Source organism: Onychostruthus taczanowskii, unplaced genomic scaffold (genome assembly GCF_017590055.1).
Source record: "Onychostruthus taczanowskii isolate IOZ18803 unplaced genomic scaffold, ASM1759005v1 scaffold65, whole genome shotgun sequence".
Classification (NCBI taxonomy): Eukaryota; Metazoa; Chordata; class Aves; order Passeriformes; family Passeridae; genus Onychostruthus; species Onychostruthus taczanowskii.
The window spans coordinates 2,591,143-2,617,712 of NW_024504233.1; the positions used below are offsets into that span (position 1 = coordinate 2,591,143).

The 26,570-nt window shown below is 40.9% G+C and overlaps 1 protein-coding gene across 1 annotated transcript in view; it reads right to left on the minus strand.

Moving 5' to 3' along the window:
- Positions 1 to 26,570, minus strand: part of CRB1 (crumbs cell polarity complex component 1) — a 78,116-nt gene that overhangs the window by 5,265 nt on the left and 46,281 nt on the right. The window contains 5 exon segments of the mRNA XM_041420737.1: positions 15,196 to 15,322; positions 18,186 to 18,314; positions 19,530 to 20,436; positions 22,763 to 22,928; positions 23,323 to 23,873. Coding sequence (XP_041276671.1) covers positions 15,196 to 15,322; positions 18,186 to 18,314; positions 19,530 to 20,436; positions 22,763 to 22,928; positions 23,323 to 23,873 — 1,880 coding nt within the window.

A 26,570-nucleotide genomic window follows, 5' to 3' on the forward strand; every position in this document is an offset into this window, starting at 1 on the left:
GCACACACAAATCTGTTATCATGAGATGCACTGATAACCCCAGCCTGTGAGGCTGAGGTTTATTTTCAACAGCAATAAAGTGGCCATAAATCTATAGATAGACTTTGTTCTAGTAAAAGTACATTAAATGAAGGCACAGGAAGCCCCTTTTTCTGTGATTTTCTTTTTTCACCTTAGCAAACTGTGGCCTATTGCTCTCCCTCACATCACCTGCAAAATGTAGCTGCTCTGTTTGCGCTAAACCAGCCACCATGTTCCAAGAGCTGTTGGGCTGTTGAGTTCAAGTAGCAGTAGTAGTAATAATAACAATAATCATCATCATCATCTGTTTGGGACTCATTTAAGGAGCACAGATTCATGTCAAGCCAAACACTGCACAGGCCACTGGAAAAGGCAAACTATTTTTAAGATGTTATAAACATCACCTATTTTCTTTAACTGCTTTATCCTTTAGTGGTTTATCCTGGTTTCCTGCCTCATGCTGTTGTCCATGTGGGCACTGATCTTTGAGTGTATCTATAAACAGTTATTTTTCAGGTCCTTGAATAGTTCATTCCTTGCTGCTTTGATACCTGTGGCAACGAAGGAAGCAGCCCTTAGTGCACTTTATCTGATTTTCCACTGTTTATCATCACTGAGGCCACCAACTCCTTTTCTTTCTGCACACCTCAGAACTCTTCAGTTCATCTTGTGGGCTTCAAAAGTGGCATTGCATTGTACAGACATTCCTCTTGTCCCCTGAAGTGATTCCTGAGGGGTGCAGTATTTGCTGTACTGTGAACCTGATGCCTAACAAGTTCCAGGATTACATGGTAAGAAAAGTATTTGAATTCTCTCAGATTGAGAAGCAGAAAGCAAGAGTTTAAAACAGACCCAGCAAAACTGCTGCAGGGCTTTTCTCTAGTTTTGCATCCTTTGAGTAAGAAAAAGGACCGTTTGCAGGACCAGATTCAGCTGTGGAGCCTTGAACACCTGAAGATCTCAGTAGGCTGCAGGTGTGGCTGCTTCCTCTGGCAGGCAGCCAGCCCCGAGCTGCAGTTCAGGGGGGTCTGTGGGTGCCACAAACTGGCTCTGGTGCCTTCTGTATGCAGGAAAACACCCAAAAATAGCATCACTGCTTTTTTCTCTGCATCTTCTCCTGCTGGCCCCATGTTCACTGGGAGGAGGCTATCCCGTTGTCCCTCACCTCCCTCTGTAGCCCTCTGAAAAGATCTCTGAATCTCTATATCTCCAGAGCTGTAGATCATCTTGAATTTCCAGCATTGTTCTTGCTGTTTCTGCCATCAGCCCCTGAGTTATTTTCCTGATAGCTGCAGGGAAATACAATCCCACTGCCTGGAGGGCCTGAATGAGACTCTGAGTCCTGCATCTGCCCCTGTGCACATTGCTGAAGAAAAAAACTTGGGTGACTAATTCTGATGTGTACAGAATATCCACAGTATTTAGGCAGTTCATCTTGAAGAAGAAAACTTCTAAGTAATCTTTTAGATTTCTTTCCTTTTTTTTTTTTTTTTTTTTGTTTTCATGTGGGTGTTATTGTCTGAATATTTTCTTGAAATGTCTCTGAAGAAATTATGTTCACTACAATCTCTTTATAGTATATGTTTTTATATAAGGTAGTTTGAATAGTTTGTCTTAGTTGACACCTGACAGTTTTAATTGATTCCTTTCTGAAATATGTCAACTTTCAGTTTTCTGACAGTTCTTGAAATCAAGGAAAAAACAGAGAGAATTCACGTTAGTTGCTATAATGATAAATTGGTCATCTGGCTTGACCAGTTATAGACCAGAAAAAATGCAATCTTTACTGTGAAGGAAGAATTATGTCTGTGGCAGAGAAAATGAAGAAGATGGAGATGATTGAAGTCTAGGATTTAGCTGGGCTCGCAGAGAAAGCTCCTCATTAAGAAATTCTGACAGCCTCCCTCCTGGCACGTGAAGTTACACTGTTGTGACACTACAGAAGTTAATGAGGAGGTTTGTTCTAATTATAGTGGAGCAAGAAATTGGAGATTGGAGATGGAGCGCTCTGAAGCGTTGCAACTAAATTGTAAAGCAGACTTGAGTGAAACAAGGGTGTTGTTCACATTAGTCCTGATCTCCCAGTCAGACCAGCTTTCCCAGACCTCCTCCTCCCCACACTGGGCTGCGGGGCCATTCCCAGAACACTTTAACCAGTGCTGTGTTTAAGTCAGAGCAGTTTGTCCCCTCCTCAGTGCTGGTACATGCAGCAATACACAGCTTAGGCGGCCTTCTATTGGCAGTATTAGCCTTTGGCCACAAAGCTTTTCCAGCTTGGAAAGCTCACTTTTAGGAATTAACCTTTAAAGAACAGGCTACCTACAGTAATAATTTCTTTATAATTTCTCTAAGTACTTGTAGTATTGATATCTGGTTTGTATTAACTGTTTAATGCAAGCAGTCCAGACATGAAAACAGAGGAATTTAGTACATCTGGGATGGTCTGTCTTAGGCAGAAGGAACAATAGTCCTGGTTTGGCCACGGTACCATGCATGAGCTCAGCCTTGCACCCAAAAGAGCCAGAAGTGCGTAAGCAGCCCCTTAAATCTGCATCAGATGTTTTGCTGGATCAGTACCTCACAGATTGCCGAATGCCTTTTAGGCAGCAGAGTGTTGGTTGCACAGAGAGAAGTGATTTGGGTGGCAGTTTGGGAGGGCAGCTCTCATTAAGCTGTGGGCTTTGAGAAAGCTCCTTGATAGTGCTTCTGCAGCAACTGCCAGTGCTAATTTTGTAAGTGTTCCAGCTCTTTTTAAGATCATCCGAGTGGTGCAGCACAGATTAAATGTGCAGCTCCAATGTGTTGTTATGAGATGCCTTTTAAAATTCTATCGACAGCCTCTGGTGTAGGAACTTCACCATCTGCTGCAATCTGAAAGGATAAGGGGGGGAAATCTATAGCTGGTGCAAATCCAGGCAAACCATGCTGAGGAGGAGTTTGTCCCATAGCTGCTATATTACAGACTAGACAAATGTTTTAGTAAAGGTGTCAGTCTCTGGGGTGCAACATCCTTTTCCAGTTTGGGAAATGCTTTGGGGCATCATACAGAATTATTTTTGTGCACGGCTGCCAGCACAGTGTATCAGGTGGTGTTTCTTCACAGGGGATAACTGCTTTGCAGCTCCGAGACAGCAGATTCTGTGTGAGTACATCTTGGTGGTGGATAAAACCCTCATCAGGCAAGCATCTTGCAGGAAGAAATGGGAGATATTTAAACTCAAGACTATCACTGAAAATGCTGGCTTTCTGTTTTTCCCTGCATGTGGCCAGGTTGAGTTTACTGCATCCCTGTAGCTGCCACAGTAGAAGTGGCACATGAAGAGGGATTTGGAAGAACACAAAGGCCTTTTGAGGAAGTCTGCTGTCATGGGAGAGTGAAGTGGGTGTGAAGGGGTCAGGAGGTTAAACGCCCAAACAGGAGAAGTATAAGAAAAGATGCTGCAGTGCTGAAGATGAGGACAGTTTCCAGGACAGTTTCCAAGGAAAAGAGATGGAGAGAGGTTCAGTAGACAGAGTGAAATAGTTAAAATTATGAGAAAAAATGGATTTCAAAACTGTTTTCTTCATTGATTGCACAGGTGTTGGTCAGACCAGCCTGTGCAGGATGATGTTGTGTCACTCAAGATGGGGCCGATGGTAATGACAGCATTTGGAGAAGAGAATGAGGCAGGGAAGGGTAATGTAGGCTATCAACAGCTAAGTCAAGGAAGCAACTAAACCATTCCTACTGTAAACCTCTGCTTTCTGATTTTTTCTTCCATGTATGTTTTATCTGTTATTCTAGATTCCAATCTCTTCTGTACGGGAAAAAAAAAAAAACCAAGAGAGATTTTGCTGAGGTATTTGCAATGTGGAAGTACTGTCTGAGTGAATACCTGCTTGTTGTTACTCTCCACTAATGTGTTTCCTTGCACATTGTTTTCACCAGACATGATTTGCCTGTGTTAGGAATTATCAGCCTCAATTAACTGCAATGGATTTGCACCACCTGACTTGTGCACAATGTGGAGTTGCTCAAAACTCCACTTTTCAGCACAGGGCAGTTGAGGTTAAAGATCTCTTTCTTTATCAGTGATGGTAGTGGTGGATGTTCTTTTATTTCTGTAATCAGGTCTTTGAGAGCAGCCCCAGCATCAGAAAGGGAGCAGCCATCTCCTGTGGGCTGTGGTCCCTGCCTCTGACCACAGGTAGCAGGCTCTGGTCCTCTTCCCCCAGCTCCTGCTTCTCTTGCTGAAACTGTGCTGAAATTGAGAGCCCTGCCTCTCTCCACTTTCTGTGGGAATGAGAAACTGCTCTGTCCAGTGATGCACAATAAACAGGTGGGTCAGCTGTGTATGGCATAGCACAGGCTGTTACAATTCCTGCCCAATTTTGTAATTGCCAGACACTTTCCATCCCTGCTTCTCTGCTAATAAGCAAAGGCAAGGATCTCAAAACTGTTCCATGAAATTCTTCTCCGTTCTTGGTGCTGAGCTCCTGCAAACCAGCCATGTGTTGCTACCTAGCATTAATAGGATGCTGTCAAGTGGTGATGAAGTAAGGAGTGCTGTGACTGTTTCACACTGTCAGACAGCAAGGTATCGAGTCAGCAGCGAGCCTTTGCTGGAGCAGCACTTCGATTGCAGCCATCTCCTGCTTCCAACTGTAAATATTAATAGTATAAGATAGACCTTCATTGGCTACATAATATTTGCCTTAGCTTGCTACGTGACACTGTCACGTTACTTTGCTAATTATATTCCTTGATAAAAACTTTCAGTGTGTTTTTATCCCACTGGCTGGGTTTTTTCCTAGTAGAAAGCTGATTTGAGACAACAAAAACCATTATGGTTTAGCTTCAGGAGAGACTTTGGAAGAGGTGCATGTAGGTAAAATTTAACAAAAAAAAAGCTATATTAATAATTATTCAGATTTTATTGAGACCTTTCATTTGTTAGCAGAGTTCGGTTTTATCTTTTTTTTAATTGTGATTTTGTCTTGTTGATAGAATTGTGTGAGTGTGTGTCTACCTATGAATCTCACCACTGTCCACAGGGATTCTTGGATCAAGGTCTGCATACCTAATATGGGATCTATCATTGTATCAATGTATTAATATCATTGTATTGGTATTGCTGGCATTCAGCAGGTTTGCATCTGAATGTGAACTGGATAAAGCCAACTCTGATAATTGCTTTTTGGGTATCTGCTGAAGATGCAAATGTTTTAGAAAGTCTCTTTCTGTGTTATAGCCAGTACAGCACATGAGAGAAAGGTCTCTGAAAATGCAATAGAAATTTCTTTTAACTTTCTACTCCACGCTTTTACCTTACTGCCACCTAAAGATAACTAACAGAAAATACATTGTACTACAGATTAGAGAGTTTTACCCTGGTATGCTGGGAAGGAATGGTAAGCCTATCAATGTCTTTCTTTTAAGAAGAATTCCTACACTTTCAGATTTTCTTGAAGATCGTAATTTTTGGAAATAGGAAAGAAATCTGCTGACTCAGCTCACTGAATTTACCTCTTGTCCCCCAAGGCAAGGGGTACTGACCCTGAGACCACCTCTCCCTGTTTAACTCAGATGATTAACTCAGATCTCCTCAGTACAGGCTGAAAGTAGCATTGTCTACAGTGCATGGGGTCCGGTCGCCTCTGTCTGCAGGTGTAAGGTATTTCTGGTAGAACCCCTCTTTGGTTCCTCCTGTCTCAGGTGTGAGTGCCTGCTGTCAAACTGGCTGCCTGAGTGGCTCCTGCTCCTCAGCACCATCCTTGGTGCTTTATTTCTTATTCAGTGGTTTTCAGTTTGGAGAACTGAGGGGTTCTGGGACTCATCATTCCCCAGACAGATCCACAGCTACCACTGGGGTTCCACTGACAGTATCACCTGCTGAAAGGAAAGGTGAAAATTTGGGTGGGATAATGACTTCCAAACCTGTAGAAAGTGACAGAAGACTCTACCTTTACTACTGGCATTAGGTCTATCTTGAAGGATGGGTTACATTTTCATATGTACAGAAACCAAGCATTTTCTTTCAGCCTGAATGAGGTTTGTGTTTGACTAAAGGAAGCAATAAAATAAGAAAGGACTAAGTGCAATTTTCCATGAGACACAGCAGTGTCCTGCCTGATTCTCGCGTGCAACATTCTGGTTAGTTCACAAAATTGAGGCATTTGGGATAAAAAAAGGCAACAGTGAAATCCCTGTATAAAATCTGTGCCTGTGCTGCCATTTCACTGAGGGCTTGGAGTGAGCCTAGACAAAGCCAGACATGTGCATTAGCACTGGTGAATACAAAGTGAAATTAGCCTTGCAGAAGAGGTGGTGTTGCCAGGCCCTCCCAGAGCTTAGTCTCTAGTTTGTCATTGATTTTAATTGGGAGCAGTTTTGAGCTTTTCTTTGGAGTTTATTTTGGCTTGAGTTGGGGTTTTTTGGGTGCTCAGTTTGTTTTTTTTTTTATTTTTTGTGTGTGTGTACTTTTGTTTTATGTTGTTGGGGCTTTTTATGTTGTTGGGGGTTTTTGTTGTGTTTTTTTGTTGGTGGTGCTCCAAGATTATCAGCTCCCAGGTGTCAGCCAGGCTGTGCTCACTCCATGCATCCTGTTCCTGCATAACTGACACCAAGTCAACAGGAGAGAAAAGGTCCTGTTACAGAGTGATCTGGGAAGGAACTGCACCTTTAATTCACCCACAAATGATTACTGCTTGGAGAAGAGGGAACAGAGGGTCCTGTCCCTTTGGAGGTAAGAAGAGGACAGCTTGTGATGTTACCAGTGCTTCCCCAGACAGAAAGAGAAGTATTTCCATTTATTTCTGTAATGGATAAATTAGACCCCAAAATATTTTTGTGTTTGAGAATCCCCAGAATCCCTACCCTACCATTTCACCGGGACCACCAACAATCAAAGCTGTCTCCACTGGTGCAAAATCTGTTCACACTAAATAATTACAAAGATTTGTAAAGCTGCTGATTTCCTTGTCCTTTGAATTACAGAAATATCACATTTTTTACTTCAGTGCTCTTATTTTTTTTTGAAAAACGAATAATTTGTTCTCCCAAATATGATTTGAATAAATTTAGGGATTGTTGTGTTTGCTGCACATTTAGATTGGTAGAATATTCAGACATTTGTGTAACAAGCTCTGCCTCTCATTTAAACAGTTCTCTGTATCAAAATAGATAAATGTTCTTGATAATTTGAAACAAATTTTTTTTTTTCAGATTCTCAGGAACAGGAATTATTTTTATTCCTTTTCAGTGGAGTAATATTCCATAAGCCCAGTAAAGTGTGTAATTTTTTTCAGATGCTGTTGGGAATGGAGTTTCATATCAAGAACTGAAAAATAGAAGCGAACATTAGGTCTCATGAAGCATATAAGAAAAAAAAAAAGACATAAAATTTAGTATATGAACAATGCAGGCACAGACTGCATGAATGTGTTATAAAGTGAGCAATGACTGAAGTAAATACCCATGTGATGTGGATGTGGGTCCACAGGGAAAACATCAGAAGGTGAGAATAGGGAAGACAATGCCATTGCAACAGAAAGAATGGTGTACAGACAAAATGTGTTAGTCTGAATACTAAAGTGTTATGTGAACACCGTGCTGGAGCTGATTCCTGTACTGCAGAGTGTTATGCTGTCATATGTCATCTGGGCTCCCTTTTCTGCTTATATTTACCATGCACATTAAATATTCAACTGCTTTTCACTGATGCGTGCAGTAATCCTGGCCTTGTGAAGAGCCTTCTTGTCTTTCCCAGCTAGGACACATTAGATAACCTTATTGTCTTTGCATCCTAATGTTTTTGTACCTTATGTTGTGACACACATTAAATGTGTTTCATCCAATATCCTTTTAGAAGTTTTAGTTAAATCCTGTGTTCTGAATGCAGAATAAAACAAATAGCAAAGGGTATTAAGGCATTGTTCTGCTCTGAAAAACAACTGCAAAAATGGCATTGTGACATTTCCAATGACTTCCAGAGCAGAGCTGCTCATTTTATAAATGTAAAGATGTTTCTTCTTACCCCACATTTGACCTGGCACTGGAAAAAAGCTGAGCCCTCTCTGGCTCCTACCATCAATGGTAACGATTCTGCCATGGTGGGTGATCTGCAACCACACAAATGATGTGAAAACAAATAAACTCCAGCTTCCTCCCAGCTCAGTTATGCTGATTCTGCTGGGCTAATAAAAGTAAAAATGTATTTCAGTAATTGAAATAATCTTATTTCAATAGACTACCATCAGACTGTAAAAGTTTACCTGTGCTGTACAAGCACCTGCCCTGATGAAGATTTTCTCAAACCTAGTAAGGTACTACAGAGAGTGAATCAGAAGTACCAGGAAATGCCCTTTATGCTTCCAGCAGCAGCCTTGCAGGATGTAGGTTACATAGCCCAGAGGGTTTATTTCCCTCCCACAGATCTTGGGAGCCTCAGGAATGCTGACAGGTGAGAGCTGGCTTCTGCTCACTGAGAGCTCTGCTGACCCAGGGCTTGTTCCCTGCTTGGGCAGGAGTGCCAGCAGGAATGTCATGGCTCTGTGGGTGCTGCAAGCTGAGGGCATCAGTTTTTAGCAGGGATTCAGTCCTCTTTCCACTGGTCCTCAAGCACTGCTGGGTTCAGTGTGATGCTAGAACATGCTGGGGAGTGGTTTTAAACCCCTCTGATTTCCTGAGGTTACATCATTAGAGGCACCTCACCCTCAGTAGAAACAGGACAGGGCCCTTCAGAGAATGGTGTCATTTTGAAAATGTTACACTGTCCACGCCAGTCTTTTCCAAGAGGCTGCAAGAGCTCTGGAGAAGACAGAAGTCACAGCAGGTAGAACGTGCTCCTCCTTAAGGCCCCCAGCAGCCCAGGCTGACCTTGCTGCCCGGAGCCTGGGCTGCTCTGTGAGCATCCAGCAGAGCCTGGAGCTGAGCCCACGAGGGGAGAGCCTCTGCTCCCTCCCTGCAGGCTGTGACTGCTGCAAGGAGCTTCTCTGGCACCTGGGCACCCACCGCTCCTCAGCTCGTGCTGTGCACCAGCAGCAGGTGAGTGGCCTGTCTGAAACTCAGGCTCACAGCTCTTTTCAGGTTCAGTTCACTTACCCAGCTTTACTTGTTCATTTTACCACACTCCTGAGGCTGGCAGCTGAAAATCGCTGTCTTAGTGTTGTCAACACTGGGCATTCAATCTTAAGGTAAGAATAAAAATTATCTTATTGCCTTAAAATGTATTTTAGTAAGAATTTAATTTTTTACAATTTTGTGGTTTATTTTTGTTCCTCTGTTGCTCTCAAGATCTTCTCTTGGGAGTTCTAGAAAAGTATCTGCTTATGTGGAGGCTGAAATATGTGTATAGGAGCAGAAATAGCAGATACCTGGGGCAGAATTTTTCCGTTTGAAGGTGCTTCCAATACTGCTACTCTAATTTTGCAATTTTCCTATTTTTCCAGTATTTCCAACCTAATCTCACAAATTAAAAAAGTCTAAAGTGTGAAAGTGTCCTAACCATCTGCAGTAGGAAAGAGCATAAATTTAGAGCAAGAACAAATCTGTACTGATGGCAAAGAGAATAAAGTACTTTCGGAGTTTTGCAATCTCAAGACAGGAAGTGTTGGCTGAGAACTGGTGCAGAGTGGAAACTTAACCTGCAAGGGCTGTAATTGCCATTAGATCACTCTACAGGCCTTAAAACCAAGATACTGTTGATAGTTCTGTGTGCAAGGCAGAGGTGTACAGGAGCAAGGCATGCAGGTAAAGCCACAGCGAGACTGCGGGAAAACAGTGTGCTTGTTACATTCCTGATGTCCATGTCTTGTAGTCAAATGATAATTATCCATTAATAGCCTCATAAGTATGAATATGTAAATAGCTATGGAATGCATTATTCATGAATCACCAGGCATTAATTATTGTAATTAAGTATCATTTGCTACGTTCATATTACTAACCCTTCCAGTTAATGAATACATTAGCTAATCACTGTAGAGCAGATTCAATCAAAATTCCCTGTGTCTGTGCTATGGAAGCCTGAGAGAGTTTTATTGAATTTAGATTCAATATTGAACATATCCAACATGCTTATCAGTGTATTTTTAATGACATTAAGCGTGAATCATAACCTCCAGTGCATGATGCTTGTCCTTGTGCCCAGGAGGATGGAATGGTACCAGCTGGAAGAGAACTGGAAGCAGCAGTGGTGCAGCACACGGCAGCAGCTCTGTGAACCAAGCACAACTTCAATTCTGGGACATGAAATCCACCTCCACTTTCAAGTCTCATGTATATTCACACGTACAGTAGGAGAGGGGGTGTGTTTTGTGAGGGAGTGCTGTCCCAAAGGTGCTGCTGGTGACAGTGTTCAAGGAGCAATTCCAAAGCTCAGCTGGAGCCGTTTGCCAGGCGGTGCCTTTGCCAGCAGCAGCAGGACACAGCCCTGGCAGGACGTGCTCCCAGTCTAATGGGGCTCAGGGCACTCCTGAAACACGAAGGAAAATGAACAGCCCAACCCTGGGTTTTGTCTTTACTCCCTGGAGATCCATTTCAACTAATGGTAATCTCAGTACCACAGAAAGAAGATTTGCTGCAGCTTTTGTTTCATTGCCTTTTTAGGGTTATAGTTCTCAGAACCAGGCCTTCTGAGTTTTGAAACAGAAATTTTGAATAATTTATTGCAAACAAGAGTTTCATTATTTTTAGGGAGAATCACTAACTCAAGATATAAATATGTAAGTTCAAGTGCTGAAAGTTAACATAAACAAGTAAAATGCCCTCTTGGCTGAACTTTTGGCTGTCAGGGCGGAAAAAATATTTGCAAAGAAAGAATGAAATCTTGTTTCATCACTGTTAGTTTGAAGCAGATTTTTCCCTATTTTTAGGTTCACCAATGTACTGTAGTCATGTGCAGTGAGTAAATGATTATTGGATCTAGTTTCCTCAGTAATCTGGGAGTGAGAAAATCTTAATAAGCACATATCAAGGATATTTTCAAATTCACAAACACATGGGTTCTTTGTAGTTAAAATTGTCCTAAAATACAGCTGCAGAGAGGGCTCAGTCAGAGCCTGGATTTTTAAGAGCCAGAAGAGCAATGGTCAGTAAAGACAATCTGCCATTCCCTGGAGACACCTACGTGTATTTTCCAAGCACAGTGAAGAATATGCTTTTATTCATCCCACAGCTGATGCAAATCCCTCTGCTCTCCCTCCCCATGTCTCCCTTCCTGCTGTCACCCCCCTCTTTTCAGAAATCTTAACTCTGCCTCAAGCCCAAGCACTGTTAGTTCTCCTTGCCCAGCTTTATGAACGACAGTCACTGGCATCTGAAAACCAGTTTGAGCCTCTGTACCACAGAGGGACCCATTACAGATGTTACCAACACGGAGCATCACAAGCCACACCTCCAAAAATCATGACCTTGATTTTTGGCTTGCTATCATTTGCATATCTTATATCCCTCCTCTAGTTCTGAATATATTGAGATGATGTTTTCTCAGCTTCTCAATGCCCAAAATAGTAGGAGTGTGTTTTGATATTTCTTTTTTTTTTTTTTTAATAAATACTAATTTTCCATAAAAGCATGAACTCAGCAGGGAGTTTGTGTTCTTAATTAAAAAAAAAATCAACTATCAAAAGATCTGAAGTACAATTGCAACACTGGAGATGTATGAAGATTTTTCTATTATATCTTAATATTAAACATGAATAATGGCCTTTTCAGCCCCTTGAATTCTAAAAAATCTTAGCAATTGGACGTTTTTACAAAGAGGTTAGTACCCAGTGTCATTATTCATCCAGCTATTTTTTTCATGTTTGCTTTTATACCTGTTTTCCCTTATTTGTCTGACACCTGCATCTCTTAAAAAAATGTAGAAGATTATTTCACTTAACCTGGCATTTGTTTATTTATTTTGTGACTTTTAAAACTAGAAATACCAAGTCTGCAGGAGTGCAGCTGGGGTGGTTGGAGTGGCTGAAGAGCTTCAGTGGGAAGCACCTGCCTGACCCTGCCCTTCCAGAACTCCTGGAAAACTCCGGGATGAAGCAACCTTGGTTGGGGTGTGGTGTTCCTGTGAAGTGTTCAGAAAACATGGCACAGAAAGCGAATGAACAGAGCCATCAGCAGGAAATGAGGAGCAGACATAAAGAGACAAAGGCAGAAGGTTTATTTGGTGTATAAAGGTAGGAAATTTATGTACATGTGCACGATGCAGTTGAGGATACAGAAGTACAAAGAGGAAGAGAGCAGCATTTCTGAGGCCAGGGGATGTTTCATGATGACAAGGCATTAGAGGAAGGAAAGAATTCAATTACAGGTGAGAGTTTTCAGTAAAAGAAAGAGAGAACTGATGCCCTGCTAATTGAGTTTAGAATTATGACTTGCATATTGCTGTAAATTAATATAAAACCTCTGTTTAATATAGCATGAACACTCATATCAAGTGTCTAGTATTGAATAGAAAGAGTATTGGAATCTCTGTACAAATGGATTCTTATTGTTGTCACATTTTGGATATAGGCCTAATGTCAGACATACTGTTATTACATTTATTGTCTTCTACCTTTCTTCAACATTAAGACCATGATGAAATTTTTGCTTAATGTAGTGTGTCCTGTAGTGCATATTCTATAAAGTTCATAATGGTTCAATTTAGTTATGTGGAAACTGAACTAAGCCCAGTGAGAAAATAAAACCAAACCAAACTTCGTTATTTTCTTAATTATAGTTATTTAAGAAAAAAGAAATGGTTTGAACAGCTTTCATTAATAGCAGTACTTTTTTAATTTGAATTTTTAAAATTTATTATTTTTTTGTCTTTAGTTAGCATTCTGAAATAGGACAGTTTTTATTTCAAGTTATTTCTGATTAATTTTTCATTTTTCATTTCAATAATACTGAACTGAAAAATGCTTTTAGTATGATTAAATGAAAGCTACAGTTTGGAATGAAATTTCCAATATGAGATGCTATTATTTTAAATTTCACCACATGAAAACAATTTTCCAAAACTGTATTTTCACTGGAATAAAAAAAATCCAAAATGCAGTCTAGTTTTGTTTTTTTTCTCTTTGCCTGTGTTCTAGAATTCCCAGTATTACATGTGATTGCCAGTATGACAACTAAACCTATATCTCATAGTATATATAGTTTTCATTATTGAAAATATATGTTACATCAATTTCATCTCCTGTGCATTCCCATCTAGTGTTAATTGATTGCTTACAAAGAGAAAATGTGGTTTTTTTTAATTTATATATATATATATTAAGTACAAAATTATTTATAATTATTTTTAATAAGACTTAAACAAAAACCATTTCCCTAATCTCTTTCAGGTATGATAAAGCCAGCAAAGAAATTATCCTTGTGTACAATTCTCATAGGTAAATACACTGTGCTTAATTTTCATACTAAGGCAGATGCTAGGAACAGGAATATGTGACAGGGATGAATCATAATTTTTTTTCACAAATGTGCAAAAGTTTGTTTGGTTTCTTTCCTACCCTCTAAAACAGGAGTAGGGTTTTGAACAGCACAAATGTTGCTGCATTTGTGCTCTGAGTGGTACTCAGAAAAATAACAGAGCTGGGGGCATTTATGGAAGGTGGAAAATAAAAGATAGTCTTGATCCACTGTCTGATCCATATCCTGCTATGGCAAAACGGAAACCTTAACATCTCACTGACACATTTCAGGGTGTCCTGATGTCACTGGAGATTTAAAGGGGGATTTGCTTTTCCTGGATGCACCAGGTCCAACCTGTGGCGAGTTAGGGAGGACAGTCAGGCTTGAAGTGGGGGAAACTGACACCAGTGATTTCAAGGACTTCTCCAAAAGACCAATTGTTCCCTCTGGAGTCAGAAAACCTCCCAGTATGGTGTTAGTCTTCCCTATAATTCTGCTACCTGCCATAGAGCTGATAACAAAACACACCCTATACATGCTTGTTCTTTTGAATCCTATCTGACACTGTTCAAATGACTAAAAGGGATAGAGAATCTATGCAAATATAGTAATGAATGTCCAAATAAATTATTTCACCAGTCATAAATGTGGTTTTTGTCTTAAAGAATGTTTAAAAACAACAAAAAAACCCACCTCCTAATATTTTACAACTGTTTAGTATTTAACAATGTATTTCAGTTGTGTCTGCACTCTCAAAGGCAACTACAAAGATATTTTGCTGTAATATTTTTGTTAAATCTCCTGGCACTCATAATTTTCAGGTCCTTTTTTCATTCTTTTAAGAATCCATGGACAACCAACCCAATTACCTTGGTTGCTTCTTAAGAAGGAAAAATCCCATCTTTTTTTTTTGTCTGATGACACTGATCTACTAAGTAAAACAGATTTACTTAAAGTTATAAAAATCTTTAAACAAACAACAAATTTGTGATTTCAAGTCTGAGACACTTACTGGGCCTTTCTTGAAGGGGGAAATGTTGGTAAAGATTAAGATGGTTGTATTTTGTCTCAGTATAGGACATTGGAGGTGTAGAGGCTTCTGGAGCAGAGGATCAGGATTAGAGATATCGGTGCAGGATTGACACTAATTCAAGTGGATGTGGGAGCCTCCTCAGCATGTTGTCAATTGCTAATCCAAACCATTACCTAATTATCCAAAAATAGCCCTCATGATTTCACAGGTGTGAGGCCTAACTGCCAAAGGAACAGCAATAAACATGGTGTGTGATGTAAAAATAGTGACCACCTGGAAGATTTAATTTAAGATTAGAATTATTGAAGGCAGTGAGTCTGCCACTCATTGCAGTAGGGTTTGAATGCCACCCTCAGTAAATGTGACAGTAAATGCTGCCTGTTACCCACTGTCACCCACTGGCAGTGTCCATGTGGTGAAATGCTCTGGTGAAGGTGGAGTGAACTCTTTAACATCTGCTAGCATTTGTTCTAAAACTAAATCAATTAACTAAACCAGATCTGAAGCGATTCATAGAAAAACCATTCAAAGAAATATAAAACAAGTTTCAAAACTCTGATATTTGTATTGCTTTTCTAAGCTGGTTAGTCAAGGCATCTTCTGCTTCAGTAAAACTCAAAAGCTTAAAGACTGCTCAATTGTCTTCCTGATCACCCCACTCGACTGCTGGCTCATCATCCATTCGCAGAATGAGATAGGAGAGGAGCTGAAAGAGATTCTGCCACAAGAGCAAAGAGACAAAAAAGGAGAGGTCGCTTACATCGATCTCACAGCGGTCACCGGCAAAGTTGACGTCGCACAGGCAGTGGAACTTGTTGAGCAGGTTCTGGCAGAGGCCCCCGTTCAGACATGGGTCAGAGCTGCACTCATCAATGTCCTTCTCACACCTGCAGGAAACACAGTCAGCCTCAGGAACCAGGCACCAAATGCCTCCAACACGTTTAATTCGGCAGCTCTGGGAGGAAGAGGAAGATGCTCTGGGGCACATTTCCACACGTGTTTATGGTTTTATTAACTAGCTGATGAGCCCCACTCAAACCCTGAACTTCCTCTATGGTTTCCAAACACAGAGAGTTAAGCATGTGATTTCATCCCTGTAAAGCACTTGGTTAATGGTGCTTAGCAAGGTGCAGTGCAGGTTCTTGTGTGATTCAGACCCAGCTCTGGTGCAAGTCCTGCTGACAGCTTACTTGTCCTTTTCATTGTTCCTGGAGGTGAGGGCACAGTTTCCTTCTCAGTAATCTGGTATAAGTCAAACAAATGTGTGGTTTTGCCAGCTGAGTGCACTTAGAAATATTAATCTGCTTTTTGGGTGGGTTTTTTTAACCTTTTTATTTCTTCCCTCAATTTGGAATGCCAATAGATCCCAGCAAAATTTCCTATCCAGTCTCTCTGGGATGGGCCCAAAAAAGGTAAGAATGGTTCAGGACAGGTTTCATAAGCCTCATTAAATGTTTTTGAGCTAATTCAGGTGATACAGGAAATCTGAGTTATAATTTCTCAAGGCAGCCAATGGAAGGATAATGAGGGATGTGTAAGACTGTTTGAAAACTACTCATTTGGTGTTTTTTTTGCTCTGAAAATGTTCCTTTTTAATTCCTTCCTCCCTTTTATCAAATGATGCTAACAGTTAATCCTATTTCTCCAGGAAAAAAATGCAGGTTTGTACTTGGAGAAATTCCCTCTGAATTATAAGGAATTGCTTTGTTCAATCATATTCATAACAAAACAATGAACACATTAATCTTACATCAGAGAACAGCATTTTTATATTAAACACTTTTACTCTATTAATCTAAGCTTCTTTCAATAGCTTACTTAAATAGTAAATTATATTCCTATACTTCAAAGATCTTAGTAATTTATCCAATGTATAAAAATTGTATAGCTATGAAATTACCTATGCAAATTTTCAAAGAGCCAACAACCTCTCAAATCTTCCGGGAATTGGGTACCTGAATTCAACTGAGTTTCAGGAACTCAAAAACCTGACCCCCTTTATGTACTTTTGAAAGTTCCAACCTGAATTAAATGAAAAATTTGTTTTTGAGAGAGACTCTATCTTCTTTTATGGAGACGAATCTTTACACATTTCCCTTTCCACCTCCTATTAAGACCATTGGGAATTTTTTAATGCGATCCCAAGTCAATTGATTGGCATAGAATTTCTCTATACTGTGTACCAATGGCTTTCTGAGGGCTGAAATATTGTCTTAAATGAAAATGCCTGCTTTATCAGTCTAATGCATAAATATACAAAGGGGTTTGGTTTTAATGTTCTTATTAACAGATACATTTGAATTTGTTCGGAAAAAAAAGGGATGCAATGTTCTGATTTGCTCTAGTGAGCCCCCCAAGCAGGGAAGCACTGCTGGTTTATGGTTTGGCAGCCTGCAGGAGCAGAGGCCAAATGGTGCATTTGAGAGGCTGCAGAAGAGAGCCTGGCTGCCACAGGCACTTCCCTGCAGCTCGCCGGGCACGGGCTCCACACGAGAACCTTGGGAACCATAAAAGAGGGATTACTGCCAGCCAGTGGGATGGATGGAAGGAAGGCTCATTCCCAAAGCTGCAGTTAGCAGGTAGGCTGGCAGGGGAGGGAGAAGGAAAAAGTGCTTTCCTGCTGCCTCAAAGTCCCAAGAAATACACGCAGTGCAGAAGTGGCTATGAGTATGCTTTTATGTCTTAAAATTTTATTTTATTGTATCCTTTCCCCCTTGTTGAATATTGTGAGGTGGTACATAGGCAACCTGGCTGTTAACAGTGCAATTCACGTGTGTCTGCCAACTACACTGTGCATTGAGTGGTGGAAATCTTAATTTCATGTCTTTTATAGCCTACTGTACTCTTTCCACAAAATCAGTAGGCTCATAAGTTTTTGAGAGAATGAAAACCTTTTGTTAGAACCTTCTCTGTGTTACAGCTTGGTCCTCTTGAACTTCTGGGTATTATACTCTGACATAATGCTAGTTTCACCAGGTGTATGTACAGTTTTTCCTGTCTGTCTATGCAAAATGCCCTTACCTGTTCAGGCTATGACTGGGACAATGCCTTCCTAGGTTTGTGCAGCACCTGGTGCCTGCCCGGAGGCCCTCAGCCCTCCCAGCTCTAGAGCTCTTTGACGGCCAGTGTTAAGGGTGAATAGGGCTACAAGATACAAATGTCACTGTGAGGAAAGTCCCTCTGTTCCAGGCTAAGCAATAAAATGCACAAAGTATTCCTTAATCTCTTCTAGAAGTACTCTTTCTGTTCTCACACTTCAGCATTCAGTAAGAAAGTGTGGTACACCATGCCACCAGGTATGCCACCTCTTACCATCCCTGGGATAGAATAGGTTGTATACTCACAGCACAGACATGTGAAAATGAAACAGCTTTGCATATTCATGTGCCAGAGTATGTAGCTGCTTTAGGTATATGAGCAGGATATGTGTGTGTCCCCACCTATGGAAAGGCAACGTTCTAACTTGTCATATGAAAATTTGGCACAGAAATGAAAAAAGGCAAAGAGAAGCAAGCCTGCAGTTCTGTTTAAGAAATAATATCTTGGGCTGGATCGGACTAAACTTTGCTGCACTCATTTGTGATTTTTATCCAAAACCACAATACTTCAGACCCTCAGAGTCACTCTAGCAAGGAACTGCTGCACTTAATCAGCTGCTTTGTGTGTATTCCTGCCAGAGGGCTGGCTGTTACCCTCTGGACTCTTTTGGCAGAGGTGCTCCCCAAGGATGGGCAGGACAAAGGCTCTCACCGTTCTCCCACAAAGCCCGGCAGGCACACGCAGCCCAGCTCGCCGCCGAGGTCGCTGCAGTTGCCGTAGTTGAAGCAGGTGAGGTTCCTCTCTTCGTTCCCACACACTGTGTAAGGTAATCTTCGATACCTGGGCTCACAAGAAGGCAGCAGCAGTTATTTACACTGTCCTTGTTTCTGGGCATCTCGTGCTCTCTCAGCTGAAGCAGGGGAGCAGGGTATTGCCCAAAGGAATGACAGCTGGAACTCACATTTAAGACTCCCAGAACATGTTTTGCCTAACTTTTTTAATTTGATGAATTAAATTTTTTTCCCAAATATTTACTGGCAAATTAATGATTCATTTATCATAAGAAATATAAAATAGACATCACTCTACTTACATTACTAATGTGGTTCTCTGTCATACCTGGACAGCTTAGTATAAGAGTTCAAAAGAGACAGACTTAACACACAAGATAAAAAAATCAGGCCATCATAAAGCATCTTCAAATCTGAGGATGTCCCCACTACTCAGAAAAAGTCAACAAAACCTGTCAATTTTAGTAATTATAAGCTAAAAGACTGTAACTGGACAGCATGGAGATGATTGTCTGCATCCCTTGGGCTGCAGCAGACTGTATTTGTTGGAATCTTCTGAAGGAAGGAGAAAGATTTTGACTTCTTGGAAAGGAATTGGACATGCTTAGAGGGCAGAATCTTATAGGTGTGCAGAGAAGGGCACACCTTGTAGAGGAGAGTCTGGGAGGAATAGGAAACAGCAGTGAGCAGTGTCAGAAGCAATGGCAAGAGCGGGTTGTGTGGTGTTTGCAGCCACCAGGACTGAGAGTAAGCTGGGAGGAAAAGACCAACCCAGAAAAGATACTGTGGGTGGGGATAAAAACAACTTATTTTCTATTGTTATTTTCTCTTACTGTATTTATAGCTCTAGCGCTATATTGCTGTAATAAAATATTGTTGTAGAGATTTAAAAACCTTGAGGTTTGTTTTTTTTCCTGAAAAGAAGATGTAGCACATGTATTTTCAAGCTCTGGAAGACTTGTAATCTTGTCATCAGAGAGCTCACAGGACCAATGTTGGCAGCAGAACAGGGCAGCAGAGCTGTGCCTTGTTCCTTCAGTCCCTGTCTCATCAGTCTCTACCTGAGCTGGCAGCTCTCCACTGTCTCAGTCCACATCTAATTGATCTGTACAACTTTCTGTACTCTTCATACATCGACTCTGCAGCCATGATTAATATAGGGACAGATGCAAAACATCTGTGTTTAAAACAAAGATATCACTTATATAAAAGCCCTTCAGAAGAGACTTGACAAAACCATACAGGTCAGCCTTGTTTACAGTACCTGCAAAACCTCCCTGTGAAGTTAGCAGCACACAGGCAGGAGTATCCATTAATCCCATCCACACAGGTGGCCCCATTCACGCACTGGTGGCCATGGCAGTCATCTATGTCCTCCTCACAGTTGTCCCCAGTGTAACCAGGCTCACAGCTGCACTCATAGGAGGCAATCCCATCTGTGCAGTTCCCATGGATGCAGGGGTTTGAAGAGCACTCATCAATGTTGACTTCACAGTAGGTGCCAGTCCATCCATCGGGACATACACAGCGGTAGGAAGTGTAAAAGTCTTCACATATGCCCCCGTGCATACAGGGGTCAGAGCTGCAGAAATCTACCTGCAAACAGCCAGTAAGAGCAGGGTTTGCAGATATTTTGAGAAATTGCTCCTCTTGAGGTTTTTTAGTAGGGATATCAGCATTTTCAAAGTACGAGAGATAAATGCCACTGATTTCTATGGTGCTCATGCACCCCCGCAGGCCATCCAGGCTGTCAAAAGCCTTGTCAGCCACATAGATATCTGTCTCTTCTCTTAAAAAGTTGAGGCTTCCTGCAGCAGCTGTGCTGGTTGCTGTGTCTTTCTTGTTGTCTATATCCATGTGCCATCTGGAGGACTGGGACAGGGGCTCCACCATAGAGACCATCACTCGGTGCCACTTGCCATCGCTCACAGGCACTGAACTCGCGAGGGTCAGCCTGTAGAAGCTGTTGCCACTTTGTAATTGAAACAGGAGTTTGGAGTTGTGGATACTGATGATGACAAACTCGGGCTCCCTCTCTGCATACAGCAGGATCACGTCAGTGTCCCTGGTTCGAAAGCCAAAGATGATATTGGTGAGGTCTCTGCTGATTTTCCCGTTGCTTCTGTAAAATATCGCGCTGCTCCGGCCGCTGAACACTGCGTTAGCGAGACCTGTGCAAAGACAGCAATTGAGAAACCGGACCAGTTTTACACCAATGCACGTGGAAAGATGTCTCACCAGTGCACATGCCATGTAATTGCTTTTGGGTTTGCTGGAAGACAGTCAAATTCCACCAGTGCTTCAGTTATCCTGGTCTGCCCCTCATGGCTGTGGAATTTACAGGGCAGTGCCAGCATCAGCTATAACCACATCCAAAGTGTACTGCTTTGCATCACCTCAGGTTATCTCTCTAACTTACAGTTTTACATTACTGTTATCTCTCTATTTCAAAAAAAGACATACATTTGTCACTTTATGATTGTTTCCTAAGTACAGACAGCCTAGTTATTCCCTGTAACAGACCTGGATGGGGCAAACATTTCTTCCCAATTCCTTTTTTCTTTGGTGAGTCTTAAGATTTTCTTGAAGTATTTGATTGGATCCCAATTTTATCTCACAATGCAATAGGATTAATTTAATGGAAGTCAGTTGATGGAAAGCCCCTTCAAAATCCCTGTGAGCAGTTGTGCCTGTCACATCCAAAGCCAGCTTCTCCTGCGGGGCAGGCACTGCCACAGCCCTGTGCAGGTGGGACTGGGAGGGCAGCAGAACTCAGCTTGCACTGCTGTGAGTGAAAATTGATGGGCAAGGTTGTGGCAGCTTTATGGACATCTTCACAAAGGTATTTGACACCTTTCATTAGCATGGTTTCTACTATAATGCACTTACTCACTGGGCTGTAAATGTAAATGTTCTGAGGATTTTAGACAGGGAGGAGGGACAGGAAAGATTGTCTCCTGTCTGTACTTCAGAAAAAAATAGCTTTGAAAGATCTGAGATAAGATGGATTTCTGAACTATCTCTGGGCTTAGTAAATCTTGAGGAAATTAACCCTGGGAGTCCCAGTATCAATTTATTTACTTCATATCCTGATGCCAAGGCAGCAGAGGTGTAACTGCCTACCTGATGCATCAAATGTGGTGTCTTTCTCATGAAAAAAGTTTCCTCAGAGGAAATCATGCTAAAAGAAAGTCAGAGGTTTTCAAGTTTATTCCTGGTTTTTTTTCAGCTGGGTTTGGTTGGTTTTGTTGTTTTTTTTTTTTGTTTGTTTGTTTTGTTTTGTTTTGTTTTTTTTTTTTTAGCAAAAGACACAAGGTAGAAAACTCACTGCCCAGGAAAGCTTTTATTTTGTTATCCTGTGTTGAACAAGAAGTTGTTTATCCTGTAGCTAAGAATACAACTAGTTAAAAATGCAGTTCTGTAGTGCAGGAATTTTTGAATATCTATTAGGGAAACTCCCAACTATTGCCACATAAACCAGCACAGAAATCTAAAGGGGGCCAAGACCTTGAATCACTGAAGTGAACTTGAGTTTAGCAGAAGGAAACAGTTCAGGTACTTTTCACTTCACTGTCTCTGGGTGTTTCTGTTCTACCCTAATAATGCAATAGTAAATTTTATGAGAGAATGCATTTTGATGTTATCATTAAAGACACCTCTGAGAGAAGGAGCAATTATTTTAATTTCAGTTACAATTTTAAGCCATCCTGCAACGCTGATCCTTACAATCTGCATAAAAATAGTATCATATTGGTCTGTCTATGACAGAGATCTTTAGTTGACCAGCCTTCCCATTCCTAAGAGTCAGCCATTCTGACAGCTCCATCAGACTGAGTGGGTATTTACCTTTCCTCACGGGTTTTTTGGTAGCAAAATTAAGAAATATTTCTTAAAAATCCCTATTTGCTCTTTTCCATTCCACCCCACGGTGGGAAGGAGAAGGAAAGACACATGCAGGGTGGCTAGTGATCCTAAGGCAGCTAATGGTCATCAGTTCTCAAATGGATTGCTTGGCATGCAGGTGCTCCTTACGAAGACACTGCTTAAACAACTGTACTGCAGGTATCGAGGTGACTTTCTCCAAAGCTATTCAAGATTTAAGAAAATCAAATGGTGCAATGGAAATTATGTAGCTTGTCTTTTCAGGAAGATGGAGAACATTCCAGGGTTAATCCAACACTGGATATTCTGTTACCCCTTTGAAGTGGAAATGTGAGGGCAATGTACTGATCTATGGGACAGCCTTGACTAGTTGGGCTGAGTAAATTCCTGTAACTCAGTGTCTGAGCCAGGGGTCTGGGGGAGAATTTCTGGGTTTGGTAGGGCAGATTCTTCCCACTAACATTACTTAAAACTGACATAACTATTATTTTAATGCAGAAGTAACATTTGAATGAACTTTAAAGGCAGTGAATACTTCGTTTCAAGAAAATGCTGCTGAAAATGTCTATTGCTGCCGATCTCCAAAGATGATTGGAACAACTGAAATGTACCTACATTCAAATCCTTGGTGCACCAGCTGGCATTGTGCTTCTTGAGGACAGGGCCCAAGCTCACACCACTTAACTTCCTCACATGCCTTCCCCACTGTGTTAGGGGGGCACGTGCAAGTGAAGTCATCCCAGATTGAATAGCACACACCACCGTTGTGGCAAGGGTTGGACTATGGGGAAAGAGAAGAGAGAACCTCAGTATGAATCAAGGCTGTTGGACACCCAACTCTAGGCATGGGGGATTGTTTGGCAAAAAGAAGATTTCTTTCTATTTCAGATGGAAAATTATAAAGACCATTATTGTGACAGTACAGCATGTTCAATAATTAGTGACAAACAGTATTCCAATCTCAATATAGTTTCATTCTCCCCTATACAAATGCATTTTGCTTCTCATACTCATCATATGTAGCATAGCTTAACAAAACCTGCTCTTTCTATCATTTTTGCATGTTTTCTTAATCTGTCATTATAATCAAATAATGTGTGGGAATGTACTAAAAACATTTCTAAAAATTCCACATTATAAGCATGTGAAAGTGCTCTGAAAAATGTCATTCTTACCTTGCAGAGGTTGTCACCAGTACAGCCTTGGGTGACATTGATGAGTGTTCGGTTGATAAGAGAATTCGGTGGATTGGTGATGGGGAAGAATTCCAGTGGCTGGTTATTCACTCTTACATCTTGGATGCAGCCCTTGAAATACCTGCCATTTCTGTCAGTTTCTTTGTTATCTGGTAGGCCTCCAATGTAAAGAATATCCTTACTTTGGATGGTTAGTGCTGGAGTAGAAATAAAGCCCAAGTAGTGAGAGGACTGGAATAACTCCATCTTATTTGGTTCTATTTTTAAGGTTATTAAGTAAAAGTTTCCATCGTTCACTGAGTGTTTCCCTAACAACTTCATGGAATTTAGAGCTAGCATGGTGAGTTTCCCACCTTCCAAATAGACTCTTATGTAGAGGTAAGTGCTATTTCTCAGAGCCAGTAACAAGCCAGAAGGTTTCCGTGTCCGGACAAACATTGATATGATGAAGTTCTCATTCTGAGTGGAACCAACAGGAAAAGCAGCATAGCCTGAGGTGTCCTCGGATCCAAACCGGCCTGGAATGTACTCTTGAGGTTAGAGATATGGGAAAAGGTAGAAAACAAAGAAAAGAAGAGAATTGAGAAAAATAAAATAGTTAGGGCTAAATGACAAAGGAGCCACTGCAATGATTAAATAACTAGCTCTGGTGATATTTATGTATGGTAGTAAGAAATGCTTCTATTTATGGATGAACAAAGACGTGGTCCAGCTGTAAATAGCTTCTGTTTCAAAATTCCTGTCGGCTTCCATGGCTGTAGCATTAAGCTCCAGTGCAGGACCATATGTTATATAATTGGGCACATTTTTCCTCTTTATCATGCTCTGTGTAATGCTGTGTTTTCAAGTAGTTAAACAAGGACAGATTTCTACAGTTTCCCACAATGGTCCTCAGAAAGATCATTTTGGAAAGAACCTACCTGCTTTGATCCTCTGATGACCATGGAAGTTAATGCAGTTCTGGGATTTTGTGATATTTTTTGCACAGATTCTAATCACAGAAAGCTGCTGGGCAAGCCCTCTTGTGTGAATAGATCACCTGTGTGGTGCTGCAGGGGCTCCCCAGTTCTCTGACAGACTTTTTGTTGCTGTGGCTCAACATATGCTCACCTACATCAACTTGTATCCAGCCATGAATCCTGCTCAGACTCTGAGTGCCCACAGAGCTGTGGGAGAAACATGATCCAGGATCAGGCAAGTTTTCTTTGTGCTTATCAATTAAAATTATTAAACCAAAACCATCTGTCTGTCCATTACCCCTTATTTTCAGTAATGATTTTCAGTCTTTTAAGGATACAAAATATGTAGCCAAAACTGTATTTGATTCTGATGAATCATCTTTTTAAAGAACAACAAAGTGTTTCTATTTTTACACTATAAGTTTTGTGATCTTGTCCAGTTTACAGACTTCCTGCCTAAACAGTTTCAGGAGCTATTTTTCATATATCAAATTCCTAGAAAAAATAAACCAGGCTTTTTTTAAATGCTCACATAGCTAAAGATTCAGTTATCTATTGTGCAGTAAAACTCCTGGAGTGGGATGTCATGGGCCAACTTTCTGCCTCCAGAACGATCTTTTTTATGACTGCATTAAAAAAATGATGAAAATAGGGGACTGACCATGAAGACTCAACAGACCCTTAATAACCACACTGCACTGCTATGAGGTATGGTCCTATCATTTAGCAACAGGAATAAATCACATACTTGTTCCTAAACAGACAATTTCTTACTTTAACTGGAAATAGTTTATTTCTATGAATAAGATTGCCTATATATCTACATCTACTTGTTAAACAGACTTAATGCCTCAAAACACCAATTTCAACAAATAATTATTTCTACATACAAGAGTTTTAAGGTGTATCTTCTCTTAAGGTACTACTGGAGACTGAGACACTTTTTTTCATGAGGGTAAAAAAAAAATTCGGCTGAATTGAGGATTCCACAACTGCAGTATTAGAAAGAAGCCTTGATCTCCAGAAAGGTATTTCATGTTTACAATTACCTTGTCACATTTTTCTCTATTTATAAATATACACATATATCATCAGCCTGATCTGTTTGATGAGATGACTAGCATCACCTTGGTCAATATTAACCTCTTGGGTCATAACATCTGGATGTTGATCAAAATGAGTCAACATCTGTTTGTTATTTTGTATATGTAGAGAAAATATTGCATCTTGTCAATTAAATACTTGGCAGCAACTTTTCTTCAGAAAGACACCAGCATTTCTTATGTCATCCTTTACCACAAGCCTCCCCCACTCTGCCTCTTTAGAAACCTGCCAGTCTTTTACATGTGACATATATCTAGAACCTATGTACCAAAATGGCACGGTGCCACGATTAGCAAGGAATATTGTGGTCAGCAGGAAAGAAAAAAGCATGCTTTCTAATCATTCTCAACAGTTCTAATGCCAGTATAAGCTGCTCCTGGCCCTGAATGGTTTTAATTTTGCTTCATATAAGAAGGCAAACTTATTTCCCAGATGTTGTCCTATATTCAAAAGTTGCCTTCCAAATCTTTGGATAAATTACAGCTACACTTCAAAGAAGTCTGTTACAATTACCTTTCAGACTTTGTCATTTTGCAATAAAACCAAAAGGAAAAACTATTGAAAGGTATTGATAAGTATTAGGTAGAGCATGCAAAATGAAGTTGTATTCAAACATTTGAAATGTATTTGAAGGCCCAGCTTTCTGCAGCACTGCATTCAATAACCCCTGAGGGCAGTTGTTCAGCTGATGTGAATCAATGTAGCTTCACTGGCAGCACTGCAGCCACGCCAGTTTACACCAGTTTAGGATCTGTCCATTCCAATCTGACCATGGCTCTGCTGTTGTGTTTAATTTTTTCCAGTCCATTTGGCAAATATATCTACATAAATATACTTGTGTATGTATACGTGTATACATGCATGTGTATATGTATGCAGTTCTTGCTCCCTAAACATTGCTCTGCTGACTGTGTGTGGATGAGGGAGGCAGAGGGAAAGGCATGATGTGAAGACTTAGTCCTGTGCAATTTTCTTAAACAAAACTGCTTGTTTGAAATCCCTAAAACTTTGCCTGGGGAAGGATTACACAGCTCACCCCAAAGCATTCCAGAGGGTTGCTGTATTTACAGCTCTAGGAGATCACCCAGCAGATGCAGCTGGACAGGGACCTCCTGTTGTCCTTCCACTTGGCCCCTGCCTGCAATGCAAAGATCACTGGCAGCA